Genomic DNA, 26,118 nt, shown 5'->3' with positions numbered 1-26,118 from the left:
ACTGTGGATACTGGTAAACCCACATGTGTACAGCTCAATGAGAAAAACGGGGGGGCTGAGGAAGCTGTGTATGGCAATACATATAGGCTTGCAGAGGTGTGTGATCAAAATGAAAAATGTCTCAGATTCAGTAGCGGTTTACTATGGTGCCAATGGTGCTGCCACTAGGCCCACCTCAGAAGGGGCCCACAGATATGTTTGGCACCAGGCCCACAAAAGGTTAATCCAGCCCTGTACCTCCCAGCCCAGTGCCAGTTCCTAGCAAGCGGGAAAATGGAGGAAAAACTGCAGCTCTGCCAGGCTGGAACCAAGCTTAGGCTCCCAATTGATCATGCAGGACAGGGATTTAGTGGGAGGAACCCCTTCAAACCACATGCTTCACCCCATGAAGTCCAAACCTGGCTGCACACAGGCAGGTAAAACCCTGGATTAGGCACAGCTGCTGCCACCCCACCACCTTCCATACAAACACCAAGCAAGAGGAGGCAGGATAGTGCCATCTTTTATTCATTTACAGGAACCACGATACAGCAGCTTCTGCTGGTCTCCTCAAGGCAGGAGCAACCTTTGGCCATGACCCTTCATTACTGAAGACAAAGCAAACATCTGCCTCCCAACCCGACATAGGCAAGGATCAGCTGCCCCTCACACTGAGGTGCCTTCAGCAGAAGGACTAGGCTCAACCTCCTTCTTATTGTCTTCAGGTTTCATAGCAGGAAACAGCAGCACTTCCTGTGGGGGGGAATCCAACACCATCAGTTTCCCCCTTCTCCCTATTCGTCACCTCCCATTCACATTCCTTTTTGCATAAAAATAAGAGCCCCTAAACTAGCAAATTGTAAGTACTTGATTCATGCATACTTAAACAATACAAACCATCTTTACTTCCTCAATGCTCAAGTTAGATTTCCCCAGGTCCCATAATGGACATCATGAAACTGCAGGTGTCAGGGAGAAAACCCCAGAAATGGCTAATTCAGAAAAAAGGCCATTTTAATTTTTACCACTGTGCCATTTAATCCCCCACAATGGTGCTTATGGAGTTTGGATTTCAGCTATAACCCTGAATTTCCTGGCCTTTATGGAAGGAGACAGGTGTTTCAGTCAGACTCTCATATTACATAAGTAGCTTTTTGTTTTACAACTAGAGAGTACCTTGCAGGATTTCTTAACACCCTATTTCCTCCAGGTGGTCCATTACCTTAATATTATTGGAGTCTGTAAGGAACATGGTGAGCCGATCGATGCCCATGCCCCATCCAGCTGTCGGTGGAAGTCCATATTCCAATGCAGTGCAAAAGTTGTCATCTATGAACATGGCTTCATCATCACCTGCTGCTTTTGCCTAGATGATCAATGAACAGTGAGAAGTAGTTCCCACTGCCCACAGTGCAAGAAATGTCAACACTCGTGCTAATTCCTAGGTCACCACAAAGGGGTGCTATTACACTCCTAGAACCTAGGAGTGTATGTTCCAGGAGGGTCTGCATATTTGTAAAATCAGCTGAAGAAATGAACAACAGGGGGGTGATCTTACCCCTCATCCCGGGGTGTTACTGTCTGAAAAGCAGCCAGGACTGATGATCTGAGATTGATCCACCAGCGGTCGATTTAGCGGGTCTAGTGAAGACTCACCAAATTGACAGCAGATCGCTCTCCAGTCAACCCCTGTACTCTACCCCTGATGAGAAGAGTAAGGCAAGTCGATGGGAGAGTTTCTCCCGTCAACCCCGCACAGCGTAGACCCTGCAGTAACTCGACCTAAGGTACGTCGACTCCAGCTACATTATTCACGTAGCTGGAGTTGCATAGCGTAGGTCGACTTACCACAGTAGTGTAGACATAGCCTTAGAAAATGGCATGGGTGCCGCCCACAACATCTAATTCTAACCAAGTTAAATGTTGTCTTGTGAAACAGTGTCTCTGGCACTGAAGCTGCACAGGATTCCTTTTGGCATCTGTGAAGAAGTGTATCTGGGGATACGGGAGACATCACTCCACTAGCACCAGAAGACGGGATTATAGCAGGTATCTTTAAAACTTTTAATATTACATTTCAATAGGTAATCTTGTCTATCTTCTCTCCTAATCAATATCATTCATAGCTGAACTACACCCCGATGGCAGTCTACAGCAGTTGCTTACATCAAAGATACATTAAGTAAGTGTTTAGGAATCAATTGTCTAACTCAATAAGTATTTTGTTCTTGAAAAAAGTTAACACAAGCTCTTTTGGTTCTCCATTTTTTCCCATATGTTTTGTTCCAAACTCTTCCCTCTGTGCCTGCTGCATCACTCATTTGTCCTCTAACAATTCTCTCTTTGGTGGCAGGCAGAGCTCATAGGACTGGACTTGATATAGGAGATATTTCTTGCAAAAGATTATGTTAGACTAAGGGTTGGCAACCTTTCAGAAGTGGTGTGCTGAGTCTTCATTTATTCACTCTAATTTAAGGTTTCGTGTGCCAGTGATACATGTTAACGTTTTTAGACGGTCTCTTTCTATAAGTCTATAATATATAACTATACTATTGTATGTAAAGTAAATAAGGTTTTTTAAATGTTTAAGAAGCTTCATTTAAAATTAAATTAAAATGCAGAGCCCCCCGACCGGTGGCCAGAACCCAGGCAGTGAGAGTGCCACTGAAAATCAGCTTGCGTGCCACCTTCGGCACCCATGCCATAGGTTGCCTACCCCTGTGTTAGACCCATTTGATTGAGAGATTCAATGCCAGTAGATTCCTGTGGTGTTAGTTGTGAATGTTTAGAACAGCCAGTAGGGGGCATAGAAAGGAGAGAGAGGACTCTGTGTAAACTGGAAATACACATTCTGGCATTCACCCCAACCACAAGTGTTTTCGGTCTGTAATCTCTACAATTCCCTACCTTCGCCTGATCTTCAAAAAACTGCCGCTGCCGGAAGGGGTCGTTGAGCTCTGTGTATGCATTGCATATTTCCTTCTTCATCACAAAGAGTTCAAAGCGTTCTGTCAGTCCCCGCTGAGAGCGATGCCTGTGCAGAGGAGATAAGTCACCAGGCAGCTCAGAAACTAACACAGCTTCCTCATGAAAAACAACAAGGTCACTATTTCAGAAGAGATGCCCACTTTTACAATGGTGACTTTCAAACTCCATGCCACTTACTATAGACATTTCTCCCCTGTATTTTATGCCCTATGAATGGGCTCCCCGGCTCAGGAACCAAGACCTGGACAAGTGTCAGACTTCCAAAACTGCCACATGGCACCAAATCTTTCCTTTTCACAGACATCATTTTTCTCTTGGGGATAAAAAAAGGTTGTCATGATTTCATATAAAATCTCAGACTCTTACCATTTGGCCAAAGGGCTCATGATCTGGGGATGATCACAGATGAACGTGGGATTGATACAGGTGACTTCCAGAAACTCACCAACAAGCTGAAAAACAGGAGGACAGAACTTTCAAGTTAGAACATCTCATAATGAAGAAGGTGCCATAAGACAGAGGTGATTCCTACTTAGGATAACGTCTTCATTAATAGCGGTGAGTCCCTGCACGACAGGCCAAGCATCCTGCTTGGAGAGGTTAAAATCTGATCTAGCCCAGGACTGTATAAAACACAAGATTTTTGTCTAAACTTCATCCAGTTTAAACAAGAACTCCAGTGTCAGAACATAAACCTACCACTGTTACCTACAGTGTCTCAGGGTGGTATTGGAGTTTAATTCCAGTTTTGACATCTGTGGCACAAGCCACTAGACAAAGCAGCCAGAAAAAAAACCAATCAGGCAATAGTTGGGGTGAGAAGGGGCAGAAAAGAGGAAAACAAAGCACAGGGCCAGTATGAGTATTATACGTTTACCTTACATTTTGGAGGGACATGTGAATCTAATTACACTCTTCTCTCCACTCGTGCAGAATGTGTGGAGGGAGGGGTCCTCCACAAAAAAAATTTTGATTCCTTATTTCTTTCAGAGTTGACCTACACTGCTTCTAATTGGCTGGGAGGAAGTGTCACTGCAAGGTTATAAGGCAGGGGTAGCCAAACTTACTGACTCTCCAAGCCACATATGACAATCTTCAGAAGTTTAAGAGCCAGGCAGAACCTGGCAGGGCTCGGGGCTTCAGTCCTGCGGGGAGGAGGGGCGTCAGGGCTTCAGCCCTGTAGGAGGCGCCTGCCGGGGCTTCATCCCTGCTCCTGCTAAAGCCCCAAGCCCCAGCTAGTACATGTACCCTGTGGGTCTAAAACCCCAAGACGCCCCTCCCCGCAGGGCAGAAGGCTCAAGCCCTCCCTCCCCCACAGTCTCATAGGCGGAAAATGAGAGAGGGCCTGGGGTGAGCCGCACTTTAACTGTAAAAGCTGCATGCGGCTTGCAAGCCACCGTTTGGCCATCCATGTTATAAGATATTTCTTCCTACCTGGGACCATCTACTGTACTAAAATAGCTCTCTTTTATCCTACTAGCCCAGGAACTAAGAGGCCAGGTATCAATCCAGAATCCTCTACAGACCTGCATCACTCTGCCACCAGTAAACATGTTCTGTTATAAACAGACACAGAACAACATCTCTAGGGTATTATTGAAATCTCTTCGGCAACAGGAAAAGGGCTGAATTAAATTCCAGTGTGTTTTCCTAGATGTAGCCAAACATCCTGATTCACTGAAAGTCTCATGTACATCTCTGCTACATGATCATTCTATAGATGCTGCAGTCCCTCCCCCTATCTCCACAAAGCCAGCACCTCTGAACTGGTATAGGCAAGCAAGACTGCAAGCCATTTCCTTTCTTCACCTTGAACCCCTACGGAATCTGAACTGAGGTCCTTTCAGAGGGCCAGATCCTACTCTCCATATGTAACTTACTGCTGAAAGAAGCCTCTGTACCAGATCACTGGAAAATAATTAACATAATGCAGATTTTTTAAAAGGGCTCCAGAGGTGATCCTGGCAAACACAAGCCAGTAAGCCTACCTCCAGTACCAGGCAAACTGGTAGAAACTATACTAAAGAACAGAATTACTAAGCACACAGATAAACACGAGTCAATACAGCTTTTGTAAAGGGAAATTACACCTAACCAATCTATTAGAATTCTTTGAGGGAATCAGTAAGCATGTGGACAAGGGTGATCCAATCGATATAGTGTACTTGGATTTTCAGAAAGTCTTTGAAAAGGTCCCTCACCATAGTCTCTTAAGGAAACTAGTCATAGAACAACAGTGAAAGTCCTCTCATGGATCAGTAACTGGTTAAAAGATAGAAACCAAAAAGGTAGGAATAAACAGCCAGTTTTCACAATGGAAAGAGGTAAATAGCTGGGACCTGTGCTGTTCAACATGTTAACGATTTGGAAAAAGGAGTGAACAGTGAAGTGGCAATGTTTGCAGATGATACAAAAAAATTCAAGATAGTTAAGTCCAAAGCTGTCAGCTTTGGACTTCAGGGGAATCTCACAAGACTGGGTGACAAGATGGCAGATGAAATTCCACACTGATAAAGTAATGCACACTGGAAAAAATAATTCCAAGTACCCATATATAATGATGGGTTCTAAATTAGCTGTTCCCATTCAAGAAAAAGATCTTGGACTCACTTTGAAAACTTCAGCTCAATGCATGGCAACGGTCAAAATGCTAACAGAATGTTAAGTACCATTAGGAAAGGGACAGCAAATATCGTAATGCCACTATATAAATCCATGGTGTACCCACACCTTGAATACTGCATGCAGTTCTAGTCACGTATCTCAGAAAGGATATAGTGGAACTGGAAAAGATTCACAAAAGGGCAACAAAGATCATCAAGGGCATGGAATTGCTTCCATATGAGGAGAGATTAATTATCTTCTTAGCTGAACAGCCCTAATCTTTTTAATGGGGCATATGAAAAAGGTCTATAATATAACCAATGGTATGGAAAAAAAGGAGAGAGAAGTGTTACTCATTCCCACAATACAAAAAACAGTGGTCCCCCAATGAAATTAATAGGCAGTAGGTTTAGTCTAAACAAGAGGAAGTTCTTTTTCCCACACAATTAACATATTGCCATGGGGCGTGGTGATCACCAAAAGCATAACTAAGTTAAAAAAAGAACCAGATAAATTCATGGAGAACAGGTCTGTACGCTATAGCCCATAATCTTCGTAGACATATTGTTATGATATGAATATGGCATAACTAAGATGTGTTTTATGCAAGATGGGTCTTGTGAGATATCATTGGAACGGTTATGATTTACTAAGTATGATTATCATATTTGTATGCATATATTATTTCTGTATCTGAAGTTAGGAATATTGACTATGTATCAATTACAACTGGGTTTACACCTGGAGAATGCAATCAGTCTGGATAGGCCATTAGGAAAAACAATAGGTCTTTGAAGATGCTAATCTCCCACCTTCCTTAGAAGCTTTCCTGGGATGCCACAACCAACCTCTGACTCATGTCTGCTTTGACACTGCAGTCATGTGATCACATCACCCGGTACTGGACTCCCTAATAGAATACCAGTATTTTTCCACTGGGGGTGGGGGAAGATAACCACACTGGAAAAAGAGGGGTTCCCGCCATATGTAAAACCTATTTAAGGCCAAGGAATGACTTAATCTGTGTTCTTTGTTCACTGAATCCCTGCCCAAGGTGACTGTTGAAACATCTACGGGTATGTCTACAATGGCAAGTTTCTGCACAACAAATTATACCACTTTTATTAAAGCGCTAGAATTAAACCGCTGTTGCGTGTCTACACTGTGCTCCTTGTGACAGTGGAGTGTATCCACATTAACAGCTCTTGCAATGGCAAAGAGCAGTGCATTGTGGTAGCTATCCCACTGTGCAACTGGCCACAGGGTGCTTTGGGAAGGGTTTGCAATGCCTCATGGGGCAGGCACAGCGTCCCATGATGCAGGTTTCCCCATCCTACTACACTGCCAGCTGCTTTCAACTGAAGTGTGTGTGCGGGGGAGGTAGAGCGTGTGTATGGTGGGGGAGGAGAGAGACCGTGTGTTTTGGGGGACAGAGTGTGTGTCTGCATGCTGTCTTGTAGATTCATACAGCAGCAGGAAGCAACCAGTCCTGAGGCAGAGAGAGGGGGAAAAACCCTGACAATCAGCCTCCGCCTCCCTCCCCAGCTCTCTGCACAGCACAAGAATTACACATTAGTGGTTCGCTTTGTGTCCTGGAGCAGATCAGCACAGCATCCAAGGTAGGGTGACCAGACCACCAGGTCAAATATCAGGACGCAGGGGGGCAGGGCAGGGGCAGAGGGGAAAAAAATGGCGGCAGAGCAAAAAATAAATAAAAAAAAAATCCCTCACCCCCGATTCCTCCTTCCTTCGCCAGCACTGGAGGGAGGCCCGGGAGACTCAGGGAAGCGCGGGGCCGGGGTGAGTGAGAGTCCGGCCTGGCCCCGAGCAGGCAGGACTCGGGCGCGGTACCTGGAGGGAGAGTAGGAGGTGGCCTGTGGGGCCAGGTGGCGGCTGTTCTCCCCACCTGGGCAATAGGACTTGGGAGCAGCCGCTGCTGCAGGTCCCACTGCCGCGGGGGGAGGAAGTGGCCACTGGCCAAGCTCGGCGGCTGTGGCTCCGGTGCCCACGAACCTCCCGAGCTCGGGCCTGCTGCGGGGACCCAGCACGCAGACTGCGCGCGCCCAGCCCCTGGCCAGTCGCATCTGGGCTGGCTGCCCAGCTGGTGCAATCCTGCGGGCAGCCCTGGAGTGGGGCAGCAGGCCCCAGCCCCCGCATCCCGCTCAGGTCCCGCAGGGGAACGAACGGGGCTGGGCTGCCGATGCCTCCGCCGCGGGATTGCACCAGCTGGACAGCTAGTCCAGACGCGACTGGCCAGGGGTTGGGCGCAGTGTGCGCGCTGCTGGGTCCCCACAGCAGGCTTGGGGGTTCGGGCCCAGGTGCCAAAGCTGCAGCCGCCGAGCACCACGTGCTTGGCCACTTCCTCCCCGCGCGGCAGTGGGAACTGCAGCAGCGGCTGCTCCTGAGTCCCGCTGCCCAGGTGGGGAGAACAGCCTCCGCCTGGCCCCGCAGGCCACTCCCTACTCTCCCTCCAGGTACCGCACCCGAGTCCTGCCTGCTTGGGGCCAGGCCGGACTCACGGCCCCACGCTCCCCTGCGTCTCCTGGGCATGGCTTGCTTGGCAAGAGGCGGGGATTTGAGGAGGGAGCCAATGGGGCAGTGAGGGGCGGGGATGGGGGTGGGGATTTGGGGAGGGATTAATCGGGGAAGGAGTGGGGGAGTCAGGGCAGGGGAGGGCGCAAATCCTTCCAGGCTCCAGAGCCTTTGCTTGTTTGTCCAGTGTCCCGACCTAACATTGGTCGGGACGCAGGACAAACAAGCAAATATCGGGACAGTCCTGATAAAATCGGGATGTCTGGTCACCCTAATGCAAGGGCTGTCAGAAATGGAGCTTTGAAAGGGGAAGGGCACATGTCTCCAGGGTAGCTGAGTTCAAAACAATGACCAGAGCAGCCACTTGAGGGATTATGGGACACTTCCGGTCATGACTGCTTTTTGCGCTGTAATATGTTTAGTCTGCCAATACAGCGCTGGAGCCTCTGCGCTTTAAGGCTTATGACTCTCATCTAAGTGGTTTTTTTGAAATGCTGCAACTGAGGAGTTTCTGCCACAAAGTTGTTTGTCAGTGTGTACATCTCAGGAGTTATACCGCAGAAAGCGGCTTTACTGTGCAGTAACTTGCCAGTGTAGACAAGGCCTAAGAAACAAAGAGAAAGCGGGGCAGAAGAGCTGAACCCAAGCTGGGAAGATGTCTGGCCTGTGAAAGAAATACCTGGAGTTTTAACCTGCAAGCAAGAGCAGCTTGTCTTCAAGCACCTCTGTAATCTGCCATAAAACAACATTTAGGGTGAGAAATTACTACTTGTAACCAGTTTCTTTAGTGTATTAAACTTAGTTTGCGTGTGTTTTATTTGCTCAGTAATCTGCTTTGATCTCTTTGCTAACCCTTATTTAAAATTTATCTTTTGTAGTTAATAAACTTGTTTTTGTTTTCTCTAAAACCAATTTGTGGAATTCATAACTGGGGGGCAAAAAGCTGTGCATATCTTCCTCCACACTGAGGGAGGGAGTGAATTTCATGAGCTTATACTGTAACAGTTCTCTGTGCAGCACAAGAGGATACAATTTTGGGTTTACACTCCAGAGGGGGTGTGTACTTGAGTGCTGGGCAGTTCCTTAGCTGAACTTTCCCATGCAGAGCTGATCTCAGTGTCTGTCTTTCTGCAGCTCGGTGTGTCCCTACCTGTGTGTGTGCTGGAGGAGGACTGAGGGCCTGGCTCAGCAGGACAGTGTAAGGGAGCCCAGTGTGATACAGGCAGGCTTAGTTGTACTCCAGTACATCAGGTGGCACCCCAGGGAACCCGTCATAAGGTCCATCAATGGCTATTAGCCAAGATGGTCAGAAATGCAACCCCATGAATGGGGCAACACTCATTGTCTGACTGACAGAAGGGGAAGACACGGGTTGATCACTCCAATTGCCCTATTATGTACACTCCTCATAAGCTCCAGTACTTGTCACTGTCAGAGACAAGATACTGGGCTAGGTGGACCATTGTCTGCCCCAGTGTGGCTGTTCTTATTAAATTTCTTATTGACTTGAATGGTGCAAAGAAAACTGCTTACTTACAGCTTTCTCTGAGTTCCGCAGGCTAACTGCAGATTGTGTGTTGAAATAGTTCCATTTATTAGTTTAAATTTTTTTGCCATTCTTTTTACTGAATGCTTCATCAAGCTACCCAGTAGTCACCAAGGAACCTGTTGCTTCAAATGGGGCCCTATTGCTTCCAAGGGCCAGATCTCAGGATTATGAAAAAGCCACCTCCACTTACCTTATCAAGAAGCCTGGCCGTGGTCCTGGGAGGTGGACACTCAACACTTCTCTCCACACAAATAGCATCAAAGAACTTGCGAGTTTCTGTTTTCATAATGCAAAATATTAGAGAAGCTGGTCATATAGTCAATTCTTCTCCCCCTCCTCCCCACCTGCAGAATGATCCAGACACAATGAAGGAGGACTGGAATGACTTTCAGTATTTGCTGTCATAATACACTGTGAGACACACCAGCTAAGGAATACGGTTTCAGCCTTCCACAGCGCATGAAGGGCAGTATTAATTGCTGCCAATTTAAACTCAAACACAAGATTCCTAATCCCAGACTCTAGATGCTCTGACAACAGTTATATAAACAATCCCACACAGAGAGCGCCACTGCGAACAAACAGCCAGTCTCAGCATATATCTTTCTATGTAGATGATCTATCATTTCTCCCAAATACCTGCTCAAACTAAGGAGTTTCGAAGAATGTCCTAATGGTCAACAGATTTGGACCATTTCAGATCAAGGAGGCAGTGGGAGCACACTCCAAAGTTGACAGGTCCTCAAAGAGCATATTTGCCAGCAGCCTTCACTCTCATAAATCAAGGGGCTCCCATGCTAAGCACTTCTGCTTTTTGCAGTAGCATCAGTATCACACAAAGAGAGGGGCAGTCTCTAAAGTAGGCAGGTCCCAGAGCTATGTTAGGGCTAACAAAACTAAACCAAGCAGCTGAAAAAGCCACCAGAAAACCCATGCAGATCCTAGTGCACTAGTGTCACATGATCATGATGAGATTTTCCACTTAAGAGAACTACCATATTGTTCACTAGCTTTAGTTTTCAGATATATTTAAGGTGTAGAGGTTACTGGGTCTACACCCAGTGGTTTTCAAACTGCAGGTTGCGACCCAGTATTGGGTCGCGGCAGCTCTGCTCAGCACTGCTGACTGGGCTGTTAGAAGTCCCGTCGGCGGTGCTGCCTGGCTAAGGCAGGCTAGTTCCTACCTGTTCTGATACCGCGCTGTGTCCCAGAAGTGGCCAGCAGCAGGTCCAGCTCCTAGGCGGGGGGGCCCCAAGGGGGTCTGCATGCTGCCCCCACCCCAAGCACCGGCTCCGCATTCCCATTGGCCAGTTCCCAGCCAATGGGAGCTGGGGGCAGGTGGAAGAGCCATGCGGAGGTGCAAGCAGCTCCGCTTAGGAACTGGACTTGCTGCTGGCTGCTTCCAGGGCGCAGCACAGTCCACGGTGCCAGGACAGGCAGGAAGTCTGCCTTAGCACCTCCCCTGCGCCACTGACCAGGAGCTGCCTGTGCCCCAATCCCCTGCCCCACCCCTAGTCCTGAGCCCACCCCAAACCTCTCATCCCTGGCCCCACCCCAGAACCATGGCCCCCTCCTGCACCCCAAGCCCCAGCCCTGAGCCGCCCCAAACCTGGAGCCCCCTCCTGCACCCCAAACCCCTCATCGCCGGCCCCAGCCCAGAGCTCTGACTCCCTCCTGCACCCCAACCCCCTGCCCCAGCCCAGAGCCCCTTCCAACACCCTGAACCCCTCATTCCCAGCCCCATCCTGTAGCCCTCACCCCAACCCTCTGCCCCAACTCTGTTAGGTTGTGGGCATCAACAATTTTCTTCAACTGGGTCACCAGAAAAAAAGTTTGAAAGCCACTGGTGTAGACTGAGGTATAGTGTATTATAGCCTTGTCTAGAGGTAGCAAGGCTCACATCTGAGGGAAAAGATCATAACTACCCATCCAAATCATTGCTGCTATTTGATCACCTAAAAACAGGTCTCCACATCTGTCAACTCAAGGGACAAATGGCATATCAGTTGGCAGCCCCAAGGGGATTTCTGTGATTCAACCTGTCACACACTAATCGCTACCAGATACAGAGGGTCTTTTCTGCTCCCTAAGAGACAGATGAAACAGAGATACAGCGCTGGGTGTCACTTCAAGCCAGCTCTCCTCACTAACTCTCCAAACAGTGTCATGTATACACAATGAAGTCTTAAAGGCAATAAAGCAGAACCTTGCTGACCCTTACAAGAACCTGCAGGGCATCAAAACTACACTCTGAAATCTTGTAGTTAAATCAAACAAAATCCCATCTACTCAGCTCACATGCAGATCTGAGCAGACCACCACCCTGTAATAAACAGTATTGAAGGCAGCTTATAGATCAACATGGACTGGGGGCTAGAGGTCTTTGCCCCATAATAGCGAGGGGGAGGTGAAAGCACACAGACTCTTCATCTGACCTTCGGTCTCAAAGTGATCAGTCGCTGGAAGTTTCACTCCCAGGATTCTCTCCAGTTCACACACCATGCTGATTTTCCGGAAGGGTGGGGTGAAATCTATCTCACAGGCATGGCCCTCAGGACCATCTGGGTGATAAGTGACCTTGTAACCTCCAGTAATGTGCTTCACCATTCCTACAAGATAAAACTGCACTTAAAAATCAATGCCATGCTGTATCATATGCTATCTTCACACTGATTCTTATTCTCCTTTAATTAATATTAGGTTAGGTCACCTGAAAGCAGCTTTTCTGTGATCTCCATCAGGTCATGATAGTCTGCATAAGCCATGTAAAACTCACAGGTTGTGAATTCAGGATTATGAGTCAAATCAATTCCTTCATTCCGGAACTGGCGCCCGATTTCGTATACCCTGTCCATGCCTCCAACCACCAACATCTAAACAAAAAGAAATCCAGCTGGTCCCATTAGCCTTCTGAAATGAAGTCAAGAAAGTTCTGACTAGCACAAAATTGCACAAATCTACATTCCCAAGCTTAGCAGCAAAAAAGAGGTAAAGCAGCACTAAGCAAACCTAATGAAGAACTCTGGTTCAATTATCCTGCCATCCACTATTCTCCAATCAATGTGGGCCTCTTTCCTGCTCACCTCTTTAAGCCATGCTCCACCCCAGCGAGGTTGCTTTTGTCAACCCAATTAATCTGCTGGCCTTTAGTCTAATCCTTACTTCACTCTTATGCTTCACATTTTGGGAAGGCAGATAAAGAGTCAGAAAAGTGTGATGCTTAACCCACTGGGGGATCACCTCTCACCTTGTGATAGAGTTCTGGCGCAATTCTCATGTACAGGTTCATGTCCAGTTCATTGTGATAGGTAATGAAAGGTTTAGCCACAGCTCCGCCTGGAATAATATTCATCATGGGAGTTTCAATCTGATGAAAAAAAGTGTGTTAAACCTTAGCTCAAATACTCTCATGCCCCTGACTCAATCATACCCTCCCCTCCATTCCCCATGCTACAACTATTTTGATAATGTGTGTTCAATAAATACTTCAGTTAAAGAGAGAACCTGGCTCAGATGTGAAATCTGTACATTCTATTTATTCATTCACCATCATGAGCAGAGAAATTATTCTGACACAAAAGATTTTCCTCCTTTGTAGTCTATTTAAGCCATCTTCTCTATCAAGAGCTTAGCAGGAACAACTATATTCTGCATAATTAAGGAGCTGTGGAGTAGGGGAAGGGACAGGGATTGGGCCAAGCTGTTGAAGACATTTGCAGTGATATCACCAACCTCCAGCCGAGAAAGTGTGGTTTCTCACGAAGTCTAAACCTTGTAAAACTACACTGACAAATAGAAGTGAAGTAAAATTATGTACAGTGAAACCCCGGTATAACACGCCCCGTGATAACACTAATTTGGATATCATGCGATCATAAGGCGGCTCCAGCCACCCCAAGCAAAAAAATAAAAAATAAATGTGCCTTCCCCACTGCCTCTTCCCCCCTGTCCCCGCTTCCCCTTTTGGCAAGAAGAGCTGTTCTCCTCCCCAGCTGCTCCTCGCTCTTCCTCTGCCCCTTGCACGTCTCCCCTGCTCTCCCCAAGTGTTTCCCTGCATGGCTGAGAGCCCTCGCTGCTGGAGCAGGCTGACAGCTGGGAGGGATGCTTCAGAAACAGTGGCACGAACTCTGCTCTGAATATCAGCAACTCCTCAGTGTCAAACACTGCAATCGGCTCTCTGGGTGGAGGGGAGTCGGCTGAGCACCTTTGTACAGATCTCTCGAGAGCCGCTCCAGCCCCGGCCTGCCAGGTCCCAAAACTCCAGTTTTCAAAGTCCAAACCCAGCCATTCTCTGGCTGGTTCTGGCTCATTTAATAGGTTGATTAGCTTGTAATGTCAGTACTTATTGCCACGCCCTTTCAGTTACTGTTATGGGCAGTTCGCAAATGCAAGTAGTTTTCTGCCCAAGAGAAACTGACCGGCTTGAAATGGTAAATTTTCATAACCCTGCTATAACACGACCCCACATTTATTGCAATCGAATTTTTTGGACACCAATCATTGCATTATAGGGAGGTTTCACTGTATATGGAAACAAAGTTAATCAATCCTTCTCAATGTGTCCCATCTGCTCCATTTCATCATTTACACTAAGTTCCTTGGGGCAGCAACTGACAGCAACCAACTGAGAAATAAACATTGAAAGAAGCAGAATGCCTTTCACTACCTGAACACTTTGCAAAAACTACCCTACTTTAAATGTAATTGCTTTGGTAAAAGATGGCGGTTTTAATTATTTAAAATTAAGATATAAAATATTGCACCTGAAAAAGTTTCCAGGAGCATAAGGACACTATACGTCTAGCTTTGTTAATTTAAAATTAGCGGGGGGAAAGGGTCTGTCTGCATGTGTGTCTGTGTGGAGAGACAGAGTTCTGGAGCCCAAAAGGAGTTCTACAGTATACAATCGTTTTCAAAACATGTGTCTTGTAGATATGAGCATGTAGGCAGGCAAAATCAACATGTGATTTTTCTCTCTCTGGGCTGCAGCGCACCTAAGTTTCACGGAAGCTACATTTTTCAGGTGTTTAAAGGTGCATGAGTAATGGAGTATAACCACATCTCACAACTTAGTCTATTCAAGAGTACTATACACCACTAGGCCCAAATAAAGAGTAAAATGCCATGGAAAGGAAGGATCTGCCAGGTACAGAGAGAAAAACGTATTCTGAAAACAGTCATCAGTGATGGGAAGAAGGTGATGTGGCATGGCAATTCACCCAAATGGGAGGGCAGGTGGCAATACCAATGATACCCGCTCCTCTTTCAAAAGGGCTTCCCAAGATGTGGGCAGTTTTACAATTTGGTTAGGCGGCACAAAAGTCTGCCTTGTTCTACCCACGGTCAGGGTTGTGCTGACCAGTCAGCTCTAACCTCCACACAAGTAAAGTAGGGGTTGCAGGCTGCATGTCCCATTGCATTAGGTACAATACCATCACCAGTGGTCCGGAGCTTGGGTTGCATTAGCAGGAATTAATCCAGCTCTGCTGTTCATCTAGGGACTGTACAAAACAAGCACTTTTTTATTCCAACTGCAACCATTTAAAACAGGAGAAAACAAGGAAGATGCGTTTCTCATACTGATTCAGAATGAGGCTCAGGGTTCCAATGGAAGAAAAAAGGTCTGTCCACAACATAGGAAATGGAAGCCAAATGGGGGTTTCTACTGAAGGAAGATTCAGAACGGATCTAGAGTCTGAAGGGAAAGAGTAACTTTTGTAGAGTTTGTGTGGCAATGCCTTCCCAAGTCACTTTGTATTAAAGACACTGTCTGTTTCTCCTGCACGGTAGTTAATTCCCAGCGTGATCACCAAGCCTAAATGGCCTGTTTAAATGCTAGTTTACAAGTGATTAACTTCAGGAAAATAGGAAATGTACAGTCATGAAGTAATGGCACCTTGACACAGTACAAATCTACTGTGTTGAATATATTGCAGTTCTCAAATATTAATTAGTTATTTCACACAGACAACTCCATTAGCAGCTTTTGTGGATCCAGTAGACAAAGTGGTTAAAATCTGCAAAGTACTGGGGAGCAAAGACAGTCATACTTTGAGAGCGGAAGTGGAAACAGGAATTTGGAAGTATCTAGAAGTAAACCAGTCTTTTGTTCTGGTATGTTGTTCTCTGTTATACCTTACAATAAATACTACTTATGTTTCATGTTAAATTAGATTGACTCTTTTTTTTTGGGGGGGGGGGGGGGGGGAAAAGGCGGGGAGAATGTCCCCTCATTCTCAAGGGTGTTATTTAATAAACTTCAATTATGGAAGAAAGCAATGGGGAAACAAAGATAATGGATAACTTGGGGTTTGCTCAGTCAGAGAAGAGCAACCCTCAGAAATTGCCGTGTCACCTGAAAGGGAGCAGACAAAAGAACAACTAACTCTTGCACTTAATGTGCTTTGTGGCTCCATGGCACAAAATTGATAGAACATGTATACTGAGCCAAAGTCAATATGTATACTTTTCCCACTCCTATGCACATTTTGTACGTGATGTGGGGTTGGTTTCTCCTCGGGGCTGAAGAGGTGTGAAAAAAAACCAGCACACATAGAGAAGCAAAGTATCAAACCTTACCTCAAGAAAGCCCAACTCATCCAGGAAGCTCCGGAGGTATGTGATGATCTTCGCACGGATTAAAAACTTCTGTCTCACATAGTCATTAAGAATTAAATCCAAGTATCTTTGACGAAATCTAGTTTCCTGAAAAGGATGGATAATTTTAGAACAAATCTAAATTATACTTATTGCCAAAGAGAAAAAAATAAAACTTGATCTTCATTTGGTGCACTGATACCAATGATACCACACATACAAAACCTGCCAGTTTGGCTTCAACGCCAACACCAGGAGTGGTTTTTACCTTGTCTTTGAGCCCAAAGTGAAGGTGGGGTAACATGTGCAGGCATGGAGAGAGCAGAGAGATTTCCCAGGGAATAATGCTCAGCTCCCCTTTCTTTGTCTTTCCAGGACTCCCCTGAACTCCAATAATGTCCCCCCGACGCAGCTTGTTGTTAATGTGGATATATTCTTCCTCTGATTTGTAGTTCCTGCAAGTGGAAAAATAAGCACCTTTAAGCACTTTTTGTCCATAGATCAAGCTTTGCTCAGTCTCTTCCCACCCAAAACACTTGAATATTCAAGTATCAGAGGGGTAGCCATGTTAGTCTGTATCCACAAAAACAACGAGGAGTCCAGTGGCACCTTCAGATCCATGGATCTGAAGAAGTGGGTTTTTTATCCACGAAAGCTTATGCCCAAATAAATCCCTTAGTCTTTAAGGTGCCACCAAACTCCTTGTTACTTAATATTCACTTATTGGCTAGCATAGGAGCCTCACCACCATCTGGCTACAGACTAGGAATCTGAGCTGAAGCTCACAGGCATAGAGAAGATGATGTCCATCTTCTAATCTGCTCCTCCCAGAAAGTACAGTTTGATTTAGAATGCTGCTATGGCTATCCCTAGTTACCTGGAGTTTGCCATGACTTGCAATTTGACTCCCTCTCCACGAAGATCATAGAAGATCAGTTTCCCTCCAGAGGCACGTTTTGCATGGATTCGACCTAGAAACCCAAAGTTAGATGGTCCAATGGTTACAGCAAGTCAAAGTCAGAAAGCTTTCCATTTTCCCAAAACAAAGATACAACTCCATGCCCAAGCCAAGGCACAGCATCACGCCTACCTTGTACCCAGGCAACATACCACCAACCTCCCATTCCATCATTGGTTGGCAAGGTAATGAAAGTCTCAGAATTAATCCCATCATTCTAGTTATGAACACAGGGCCTTGGAGTCCTCTCATCAGACCTGCTCCCTCGCTTGTCAAGGACTCTAAAGCTCTACCTTCTATCCTAAAGGTCCCAACCGTGCTACAGCCCTAGCACCATGAGGAATTGCCGAGCAAGGTCCACAGAGTTGTGGAGGCATTCCCATCTATCTCCCTCCAAGAATGGTAAGTGCTTGTCTTCACAAAGTGGCAGACTGTCTCCACCAAGTCCCAGGTGAGTCTTTACCTGCCACTCTCACTGTAATGTCTCTCAGGTGATCTCCTGCCTGCAGGTGGCTGTACCTCTCTATGAAGTCTGTGAGGGAAAGGTCTACGTGGAATTTGTGTGGGTAAGGATCTTCATCGGTTCCTTTCAGCTGCTGGATTGCCTGACTGCGGATCTTGTAATATTGCTGTCATCAGTCATAAACAAAAACATTTATGTTAGACACCAAAGGGATTGTACAACTCACAAGTTAAAACAGAGTTGATTTGACTTGTGCCTATTTGACTACAGGAGACCAAAAAAAATAAATAAATAATAATAATAATAGGAGATATACCAATCTCCTAGAACTGGAAGGGACCTTGAAAGGTCATCGAGCCCAGCCCCCTGCCTTCACTAGCGGGACCAATTTTTTGCCCCAGATCCCTAAGTGGCCCCCTCAAGGATTGAACTCACAACCCTGGGTTTAGCAGGCCAATGCTCAAACCATTGAGCTATCCCTCCCCCCCAATACCTGAGTGACTAAGGCTTTTTCACCTCAGAAGAATCAGCTCCTCTGACAGAAAGCACAAAAAAAGGCAGAGGGCACTTAAGAGGTTGGACTAAGAAGAGGCTAAATGAATGCAGTGATGATGCAAGAAGAAGAGAGTCACTACTTTAAGCCATTACCATTCAAACCTTAGATATATTCTCTCCCTCAGGCAGTTCTTTAGGAAATATTAGTAATCCTTGCTTGCAGCCTCACTGTCATACATAAGTGATCTCTCTCCTGCCATCCATCTCCATCCTCTGACAGACAGAGGCTAAGAACATATGAACAGCCACACTGGGTCAGACCAAAGCTCCATGTAGCCCAGTATTCTGTCTCCTGACAGTGGCCAATGCCAGGTGCTTCAGAGGAAATGAACAGAACAGGCAATCATCAAGTGATCCATCCTCTGTCACCCATTCCCAGTTTCTGGCAAATTGAGGCTAGGGACACCACCCTTGTCCATCTGGGCTAATAGCCAATGATGGACCTATCCTCCATGGACTTATCTAGTTCTTTTTTGAATCCTGTTATAGTCTTGGCCTTCACAACATCCTCTGGCAAAGAGTTCCACAGGTTGACTGTGTGTTGTATGAAAAAAAAATACTTCCTTTTGTTTTAAAACTGCTGCCTATTAATTTCATTTGGTGACCCCTAGTTCTTGTGTTACACGAAGGAGTAAATAACACTTCCTTATTTACTTTCTCCACACCAGTCATGATTTTATTGGAAGGTTGGAACATAACCATCGTGAAATGCTGCTAATGACACTCCTTTTGCAGGATAAATCCCATATCTCAGTCATTCTATAAGATAGACCATATATGCTCCTAGTTAGCACAATATATAATGTCGGGAGCAGATTTCTTATTCAGCTGAAATTAGTTATATTAATAAACTGGATTTTTTTTATCTTTATATTGTGCATAATTTTTTTTCATATTTTAAGTAGTAAGGTAGTACAGGCAAAATTCCCGTTGCAGACAGTTACTGCCTTCCTCAATGAGTAGCCAAGCAAGCACATAAACCAAACACCCATCTGAAATAGCCTCCCATCTAATGTTCCTGAAAAGGTGCAGTTCAGAGCTGGCTCAGGCCATAGTTCACTTCCATTCTAACTCTCCAGATCAGCACTGATTAGCAATCAAACAGGAATCAGTAAGACTTATTCTCATGGTCATAACAGGCATTGGCCAAACTGCTCACATTGGGGTCCAGGCTTTCCTCATCAGCTCCATTGCAGTTCTCAGATCCCAGGGTCAAGGTAGATTTGCTCAGATGCTTCTCACTTTGCTCTTTTTGCTTTGCCTCTTTGTCAGCAACTTTTCTCTCAGCCTTCAAACGTCTCTTCAGCTCACTAGAAAAAGAGGAAACCAGACACAGAAGCCACTTTGAAACTTACAGAAAGAAATACTACCCAGAGAGATTCTGTCTAAGGGTTACCTTACACTTAACTCTCTCTCCTCTCCCCAAGAGGACATGCTGCCTTGCTCCACCTCATAGGAAGTGATAAATACCCAAATTCTATTCTGAGCTGCTCCAATCTCTCACCTTACAGTCAGCAGTATCCAGAGAAAGCAGTACTAGCTGGGCATTATCTCATATAGAGGAAATGTGCTTGTTTTTCTCTTGACCCTACACTGTTCACCTTTCACAGCCCTACAAACTTTTACATAACAGACAATCAACATAAGTCTTCAGTGAGAGAAGCACCAAGGATAATTACAGTACAGTTTGAAACAACTAAAGTGTTTTCCCCCTGGGCACAACAGATATAGAGTCTCCAGTCTATAACAATCACCAGGCATATCTGTAACCTACTTAGGCTCAGAGTCTCAAAAGTATTTAGCGCCTGACCGCCAATGAAGTAAATGAAAGATCGAAATAGCCTAAATAACTTTGAGGATCTAGGCCTTAATCACTCCAGGACCTCCACTCGAACACGTGCTCCACAGACACGTGCCAAGCACGAAGGTTTCTATGGTGCCCGAGGGCCCCAGGCAAAGGGGGGATTCCATGAGAGGAGGATTCATCAGGGAAGGCCACCGACTCCGCAAGACACTCGCCCGCCACCTGTAGCGCCCCGGGCAGGGACTTCATGAGAAAGCAGGTGGCGACACTCAAGACGAGAGCAGCAAATCACCAACCTTCTTTGGTCATGAAGTGCCTGGAGCCTTCGGAGAGCGGGGCAGGCGGCGCGGGGAGGCCAAGCCCGCCAGGCCCAGCCCAAGCGGCCCCGAAGGAGCCGAGCGGCTGCTGGGTTCAGCATGGCGCGAGCGCTCGGCTCTAGACACCGTCACCTGGTGGAAACAGACACCGGATCAGCGAAGGGCCGCGTCTCCCGGGGCCCCGCCCAGGCCAGGCCGCCGGGTCCCGGCACAGACCCCCCCCAACCCCGCGCTCTCACTTTTTGCTAAGAGGGGCCTCGGTCTCCACCGCGTCACCGGCCGGAGCAGCCCCCGTCGCCGCGGCCGCCATCTTCCCGGGCCGGTCCGAGAGAGAAGGAGCACTTCCGGGTCAGGGAGCATTTGGGGCAGGGCCTGGCGGCATCCCGGCTTCTGCGCGTGCGCAGATAGGAAGGGGCGGGACTACGGGCGCGCGCGCCGGGTGGCGGGAAGCCTCCAAGGGCGAGTTAAGCCGCGTGTTGGCGGCGCCCGACCATGGCCTCGGAGCGCGCGGGCCCCGCTCGCGCGCGGGCGCTGTTCCTGCAGGACGACGGCAGCCCCATGCGCTTCTACGTGCGGCCCGGGCCCGCCAAGCTGCAGCTCGCGCCGCTGATCCTGGCGGGCGGCGGGCGCCTCTGCCGCGTGCAGGAGCCGGGCGCGGTGCTGCTGGCCCAGCCCGGCGAGCGGGGCGCCACGGGCACCTTCGTCTCCACCGAGTACGTGCGGCGCTGCGTGGAGAGGCGCGAGCGGCTGCCGCTGGAGCAGTACCGGCTGGCGGCGGAGCAGGCCCCGGGCCCCGCCGGCGCCCCGGCCGGCCGCTCCGCCTTCACGGGCTCCGAGGACCAGGCCATCCTGCTGTACGTGCGGGAGCGGGCGCAGGGCAGCGTCAGCGGCACCGCGCTCTGGAAGGAGATGGAGCGGGCCCGCCTGACGCCGCACAGCTGGCAGGCCATGCGGGACCGCTACCTGCGGCACCTGCGGGGCCAGGAGCACCAGTACCTGCTGGGCGGGCCCGGCCCCGGCCCCGCGCCGCCCCGCCGCCTCGCCAGGAGCGCCCGGCAGCCGGCGGACAGCGGGGCGGGTAAGCGGGGCGGCTGGGAGCGCGGGGCGGGCCCTTCCGAGGCAGCTCTGCCGCTGCCCCGTGTCATCTCTCCAGCTGTGTGTGCCTGGGGATAGGTGCCACCCACCCCTGGGCCTGCAAAGCCCTGGGTCACGCCCATGTCAACCAGCCATCGGGGTGAGGTGAGCATAGCGGGCACACGGCCATAAACGCACCTCAGTGACCTGTATTCATGAAATCCTAGAAACCTACCGCAGCTCAGATCTAGTGCTTCCTCCAGTATGCCCTTCCTTACAGTGTTTGGGGAGGCTGGCTGGAAATGCCCTAAGCCTGGGATTGCCCCCACATTCCTTGGAGAAACTGTTCCACAATCTAATAAGCACATCCAGAAGCTTTTCATTGTAATTTAGACTGAACAGAATTACATCATAATGCTGTTATATAAATGTAATGGCATGACATCAGCAGGACTCCTTTGTTCAATTCTGGTAGATTTGTCTTGAGAGAGAGCACACAAAGATCATATGGGCAGTGAAATTAGTGTGGAAAAGCTTTCATGTGAGGAGAGTGAAAACATTGTGACTGTTTAGAGAGGAGTTGAGTAGGAAGGTACAATAGATATTTATACAAAATAAGTGGTGTAGTAAAAATAAACTGGGTAATGCTAATTTTCCTATCTCATAATACAAGGAAATGAAAGATGGCAAATTTAAAATTGATCAAAGGAAATATTTACCCCAACAGTTAAGCTGGTAATTCATTGCCACAAGATATTGAGGTTAGTCTACACTAGGAACTTAGGTCAGTGTAACAATGTCTGTCAGGGGTATGGATGTAGTTATACCAACCTAACCCCCAGCATAGACAGTGCTATGTCAACAGGAGGTTTTCTCCTGTCGACATAACTACCACCTCTCAGGAAGGTAGAGTACCTACACTGACATACTTTTTGCCTTCCTCTGCAGCATGGGGCACGGGTCACTTGCAGGTTTAAACTAGTGTAAATGGTTCATTCATTTGTAACTTGCAGTCTTTAAACCATGGTTTGTGGACTTCTAAACTCTGGCTGAGTTACTGGGGTCTATTCCAGGAATGGGTGGGTGAGGTTCTGTGGCCTGCAATGTTCAGGAGGTCAGACTAGATGATCATGCTGGTCCCTTCTGAATGTATAAACTATAAGTCTGTTCTGTAAATCTGAAAGTCCAAACTCTGCTAGTGATCCATGGAAGTTCAGTTTGGTACCATATGATTGAATTTAATTTCTCAGCTTTAAAAAACAAATTTTAAAAACATCTAAGGAGCATTGAGTTGTTGACTTTGCAACCTTAAAAGTTAGGAAATGCCAGATTTCAAGTCATACAGGTGGCTTTAATTTGTCTCCCTTGTGCAGATGCATGTTGTCTTAATGACATGATAACTTCAGTGCACAGGATGGATGGTGCTCTGGGAATGAATTAGGGTTGTTTGGTGTGTGATTTTTTTTTGATAGGGGTAACGTTTACTGGTTTAATTCCTTGAATCACTCCTAGAATCTATATTAAAACTGAACACAGACCCACGGCTTCCTCACCCTATACCTCATCTAGACAGAAACCATTAACTCTGCCAGAACATGAGTTTCTTACTCTTTCAGAGTGATTAGAAGACTACTAAACTGATTACTTGTAGCAGTCAGTAGGATGTGAAATGTGATCTGAAGTTATGAGTAGGAGGATAACAACATTGCAGTTACACAGCAAATGCCAATGTTCTCTCTCTCTCTAACAGAGTCCTGGAGGAAGGAATTAGCCGATATACCCCAAGGAGTGGTTCAAGACCAATTAACAAAAGGGGGTAGCCTTTTCCAGCTGGCTAACAAAGAATTTGAAGGCAGTGAGGTATACATGCATAGTTGGACAGCTGTATCTGCATAACGTGATCACACAGATGTGTTGAATGTTTTCCAATGTATAGATTAAAATCCCAAACTTAGTTAAACCTCAAATTTACTACTTAAACCTTCATAAATAAGTTGAATCTTAAATATGACTTTGTTCCTGTGTAAATAACACTAGGATGCTGATTCTTTCTACAGCTTTGTAGTAATATTAGTTAGGGTGTGCTAGTTCAGGGATATAAAAGTTTTCAGCAGTAGGCCATATTGGGGGGGGCCGTGCTGACAGCAAGACCTACTCTGCTTGCTGATTAAAAACCTTTACCATTCCCAAGACTGCTTCCCACTTCTGATACTTTTCAGCTTGACCATTGAATCAGGAATTGACGGTGGTAAATCAGCTGGGTGCAATATTTGTGTGCCATGAAAAACAACGGGACCAGTGACTGAGGGAGAACAATTCAGGGGTTAGTCAGAGCAGGTTGGTATACCGAGGGAGTTGAGTCTTGTGTTGGTACCAAAGAGAGGATAGTATTGGCAATATTGGAAAGGATGGAGTATGTATAAAGTTAAACACATGGGTTACACCAGCCATCTCCCTTCAGAATGACCATCAGACAATCATGGTTATAACTTAAACTGCTTCCAAGAGTTACCTAGAACTGACAATCATATTAACAACAAAAGTGTGGCTAAAATGCCTTTGTGTAAGACTAAGCATCTGGAGCATGCCATCCTGTGAAGTATTTCTCTAATTCACAGGTGCAGATTTATTCTCTCTAGCTGGGCAATTATGGCTTAATATGGATACAGCATGCTTTTTTATACCAGTGGCCTACATTTTTAATAACAAAGAAGCAAAAATAGCTTCAGCCGCAGCAATAATGTGTTTTCCAAGTTCTGTTCTGATTTAAGATGAATTAGTAGTAATTTTGTAATGTAGTCAGTTGATTCCCAGATAATAAATGAAAGACATGTTTTCTAGGTGTTAACTCAGATGACTATTTAAAGTTAACATTTTAAACTTTTACACTGCTAGCTAAAGCATGTAAGGAGGAAGGATATTATTAACTACACAACTTATTATGAATGGTGTCATTGTGGCATATCAAGTAAAAAGAGCATAACTAACTTTTTCCAATTTGACCCTGTCCAGAAACTTGAGGATGTTAGATGAGACCAAAAATGGTTGATAAAGAATGGTCATCTGCACATCACTGTCATTTTGAGTTAAGTTGTAAGTGCTAAAGCTCCATTGGCTAGCAGCGTGTGATTCACTAAGGGTATGTCTTCACTACCAACGGCAGCGCTTTAACATAGCTGTGTAGTTGCGGCACTAGCGCTGTAAAAAAAAAAAAAAAAACCACCTGCATGAGGGGAGTAGCTACCAGCGCTGGTGCACTGTCTACACTGCCACTTTACAGCTCTGAAACTTGCTTTGCTCGGGGGTGTTTTTTCATGCCCCTGAGCGAGCAAGTTTCAGCGCTGTAAAGTGACAATGTAGACAAGGCCTTACTGTCACAAGCAGGGTATGCTCCTTGAGCAGATTTACACAAGTCATAATGACAAAACTTAATTCCTGACTCTGGTTAGATTTAGTTTATCTAAATCCTGTCCCTTGTCTCCTGCCTTTCCACATTCCACTGTATCATGGGTGTTGTGCATTGCTGTACTTGGATTATTGGATTTTATTGTGCACAGCTATCATGTTCAATACATCAGTATACTTTAGAAGGATTCATAGGGGAGGACAGCACTGCTCTGGACTCCTAATTTAGCAGTTTTGTTTGACTGAGTTATAGTGAAATGTCACTAACTCTAACTTCTATTCCTAGTCAGAAAATGAATCCTCTGACCTTCAGGAAGAAAATCCTGCAAAAGATGAAGAGCTGAAGTCCCCTGAAAAAACAGTCTCCAGTCAGAAAATGGAACTGAAAGAATTGGTAACTGCTCAGGACTCTGCTATAAATGAAACTCAGCCTCAAGAGGAGGAAAAGCCCATAAGGTCTTGCCCTTCGCCCACAGAGGTGGCAGATGCAGTGAAGACAGTACAGCACTTCATGGAGGAATTCAGCATGGACCTCTCAACTGTTACACAAGCCTTTCTGAAAAACAGTGGTGAAGTGGAGGCCACTTCCTACTTCTTACATAACAGTCAGCGCTTGGATGGATACCCTATATGGAGCAGACAGGATGATTTAGATTTGCAAAAAGCAGATGAAAATGTCAGAAGCAAATTAATAGCAAAATTTGGAGCTCAGAATGTGGTAAAGCGGGTTGCGTTCAGGAAGAGTTAGATAGTAACTTGTGAAGGATGATTCATGGACTGCGACCCTCACAGGAGTGCAGGAAATGAGACTTGCATCTCTGACCTTCATGGAAGAAAGTGAGGATTTGTAGATGGTCTGAAGCTTCTAGGATAGCCACCTGCAATCTCATTTCACACAGAAAAATCTGGCATTGAAAATTAAGACTTCTGTGCCAAACAGTTTGTCCTTTCCATCATTTTCTGTAAACTTGTCCCTTGAGTTTCCATGTTTATGCAAGGCCTTGTTTTATATTTGATTTTTTTTGTACTTGCTGAGTACCCCGCTAATAAATCTAAAACTAAGATATTGGATGAAGATAAGAGCTCCTTAATCTCTTCAGAGCCGAGTGGCTGAGCAGTGGAAATCTGTTTTTTCCTATATACGGGCAGGGAGAGGAAGGAAGAGTCTGCACGTTGGTCTCTTGAGATGGGATGATACACTAACATGCATTTCAACATACTTTAATTTGCATTAAGGTGGGAAGGTGTGCCTCATTATACAAACAAAAACAGCATCATTCTCTTGCACTTGTA

At 46.4% G+C, this 26,118-nt stretch overlaps 2 protein-coding genes across 3 annotated transcripts; one reads left to right on the top strand and one right to left on the bottom strand.

Moving 5' to 3' along the window:
• Positions 1 to 485: 485 nt before the first annotated feature.
• On the bottom strand, positions 486 to 20,735 carry KARS1 (lysyl-tRNA synthetase 1). 2 transcript variants are annotated; one of them, XM_039503667.1, is made up of 15 exons: positions 20,586 to 20,701; positions 20,326 to 20,478; positions 19,385 to 19,535; positions 17,671 to 17,836; positions 17,127 to 17,220; positions 16,518 to 16,704; positions 16,232 to 16,357; positions 12,900 to 13,019; positions 12,363 to 12,525; positions 12,088 to 12,261; positions 9,843 to 9,928; positions 3,334 to 3,419; positions 2,887 to 3,013; positions 1,202 to 1,345; positions 486 to 732 (listed from the first exon to the last, which is right to left on the bottom strand). In XM_039503667.1, the coding sequence occupies exons 2-15, from the start codon at positions 20,445 to 20,447 to the stop codon at positions 646 to 648; spliced, it is 1,833 nt and encodes a 610-aa protein (XP_039359601.1). In that variant the 5' UTR covers positions 20,448 to 20,478; positions 20,586 to 20,701; the 3' UTR covers positions 486 to 645. The 2 variants fall into 2 exon arrangements, with proteins under 2 accessions (XP_039359601.1, XP_039359602.1); XM_039503668.1 differs by lacking the exon at positions 20,326 to 20,478 and having other exon boundaries at positions 20,586 to 20,735.
• Positions 20,736 to 20,738: 3 nt separating this feature from the next.
• Positions 20,739 to 25,891, top strand: LOC120384685 (TERF2 interacting protein). Its single transcript, XM_039503680.1, has 3 exons — positions 20,739 to 21,424; positions 23,171 to 23,280; positions 25,112 to 25,891. Exons 1-3 carry the CDS (start codon positions 20,839 to 20,841, stop codon positions 25,571 to 25,573), a joined length of 1,158 nt encoding a protein of 385 aa, XP_039359614.1. The 5' UTR covers positions 20,739 to 20,838; the 3' UTR covers positions 25,574 to 25,891.
• The last annotated feature ends 227 nt before the right edge of the window (positions 25,892 to 26,118 follow it).

The sequence above is a fragment of the Mauremys reevesii genome, linkage group 16 (genome assembly GCF_016161935.1).
Source record: "Mauremys reevesii isolate NIE-2019 linkage group 16, ASM1616193v1, whole genome shotgun sequence".
In the NCBI taxonomy this organism is placed as follows: Eukaryota; Metazoa; Chordata; order Testudines; family Geoemydidae; genus Mauremys; species Mauremys reevesii.
Note: the sequence above shows the minus strand (reverse complement) of the source record. Positions and strands in the feature narration are given on the sequence as shown.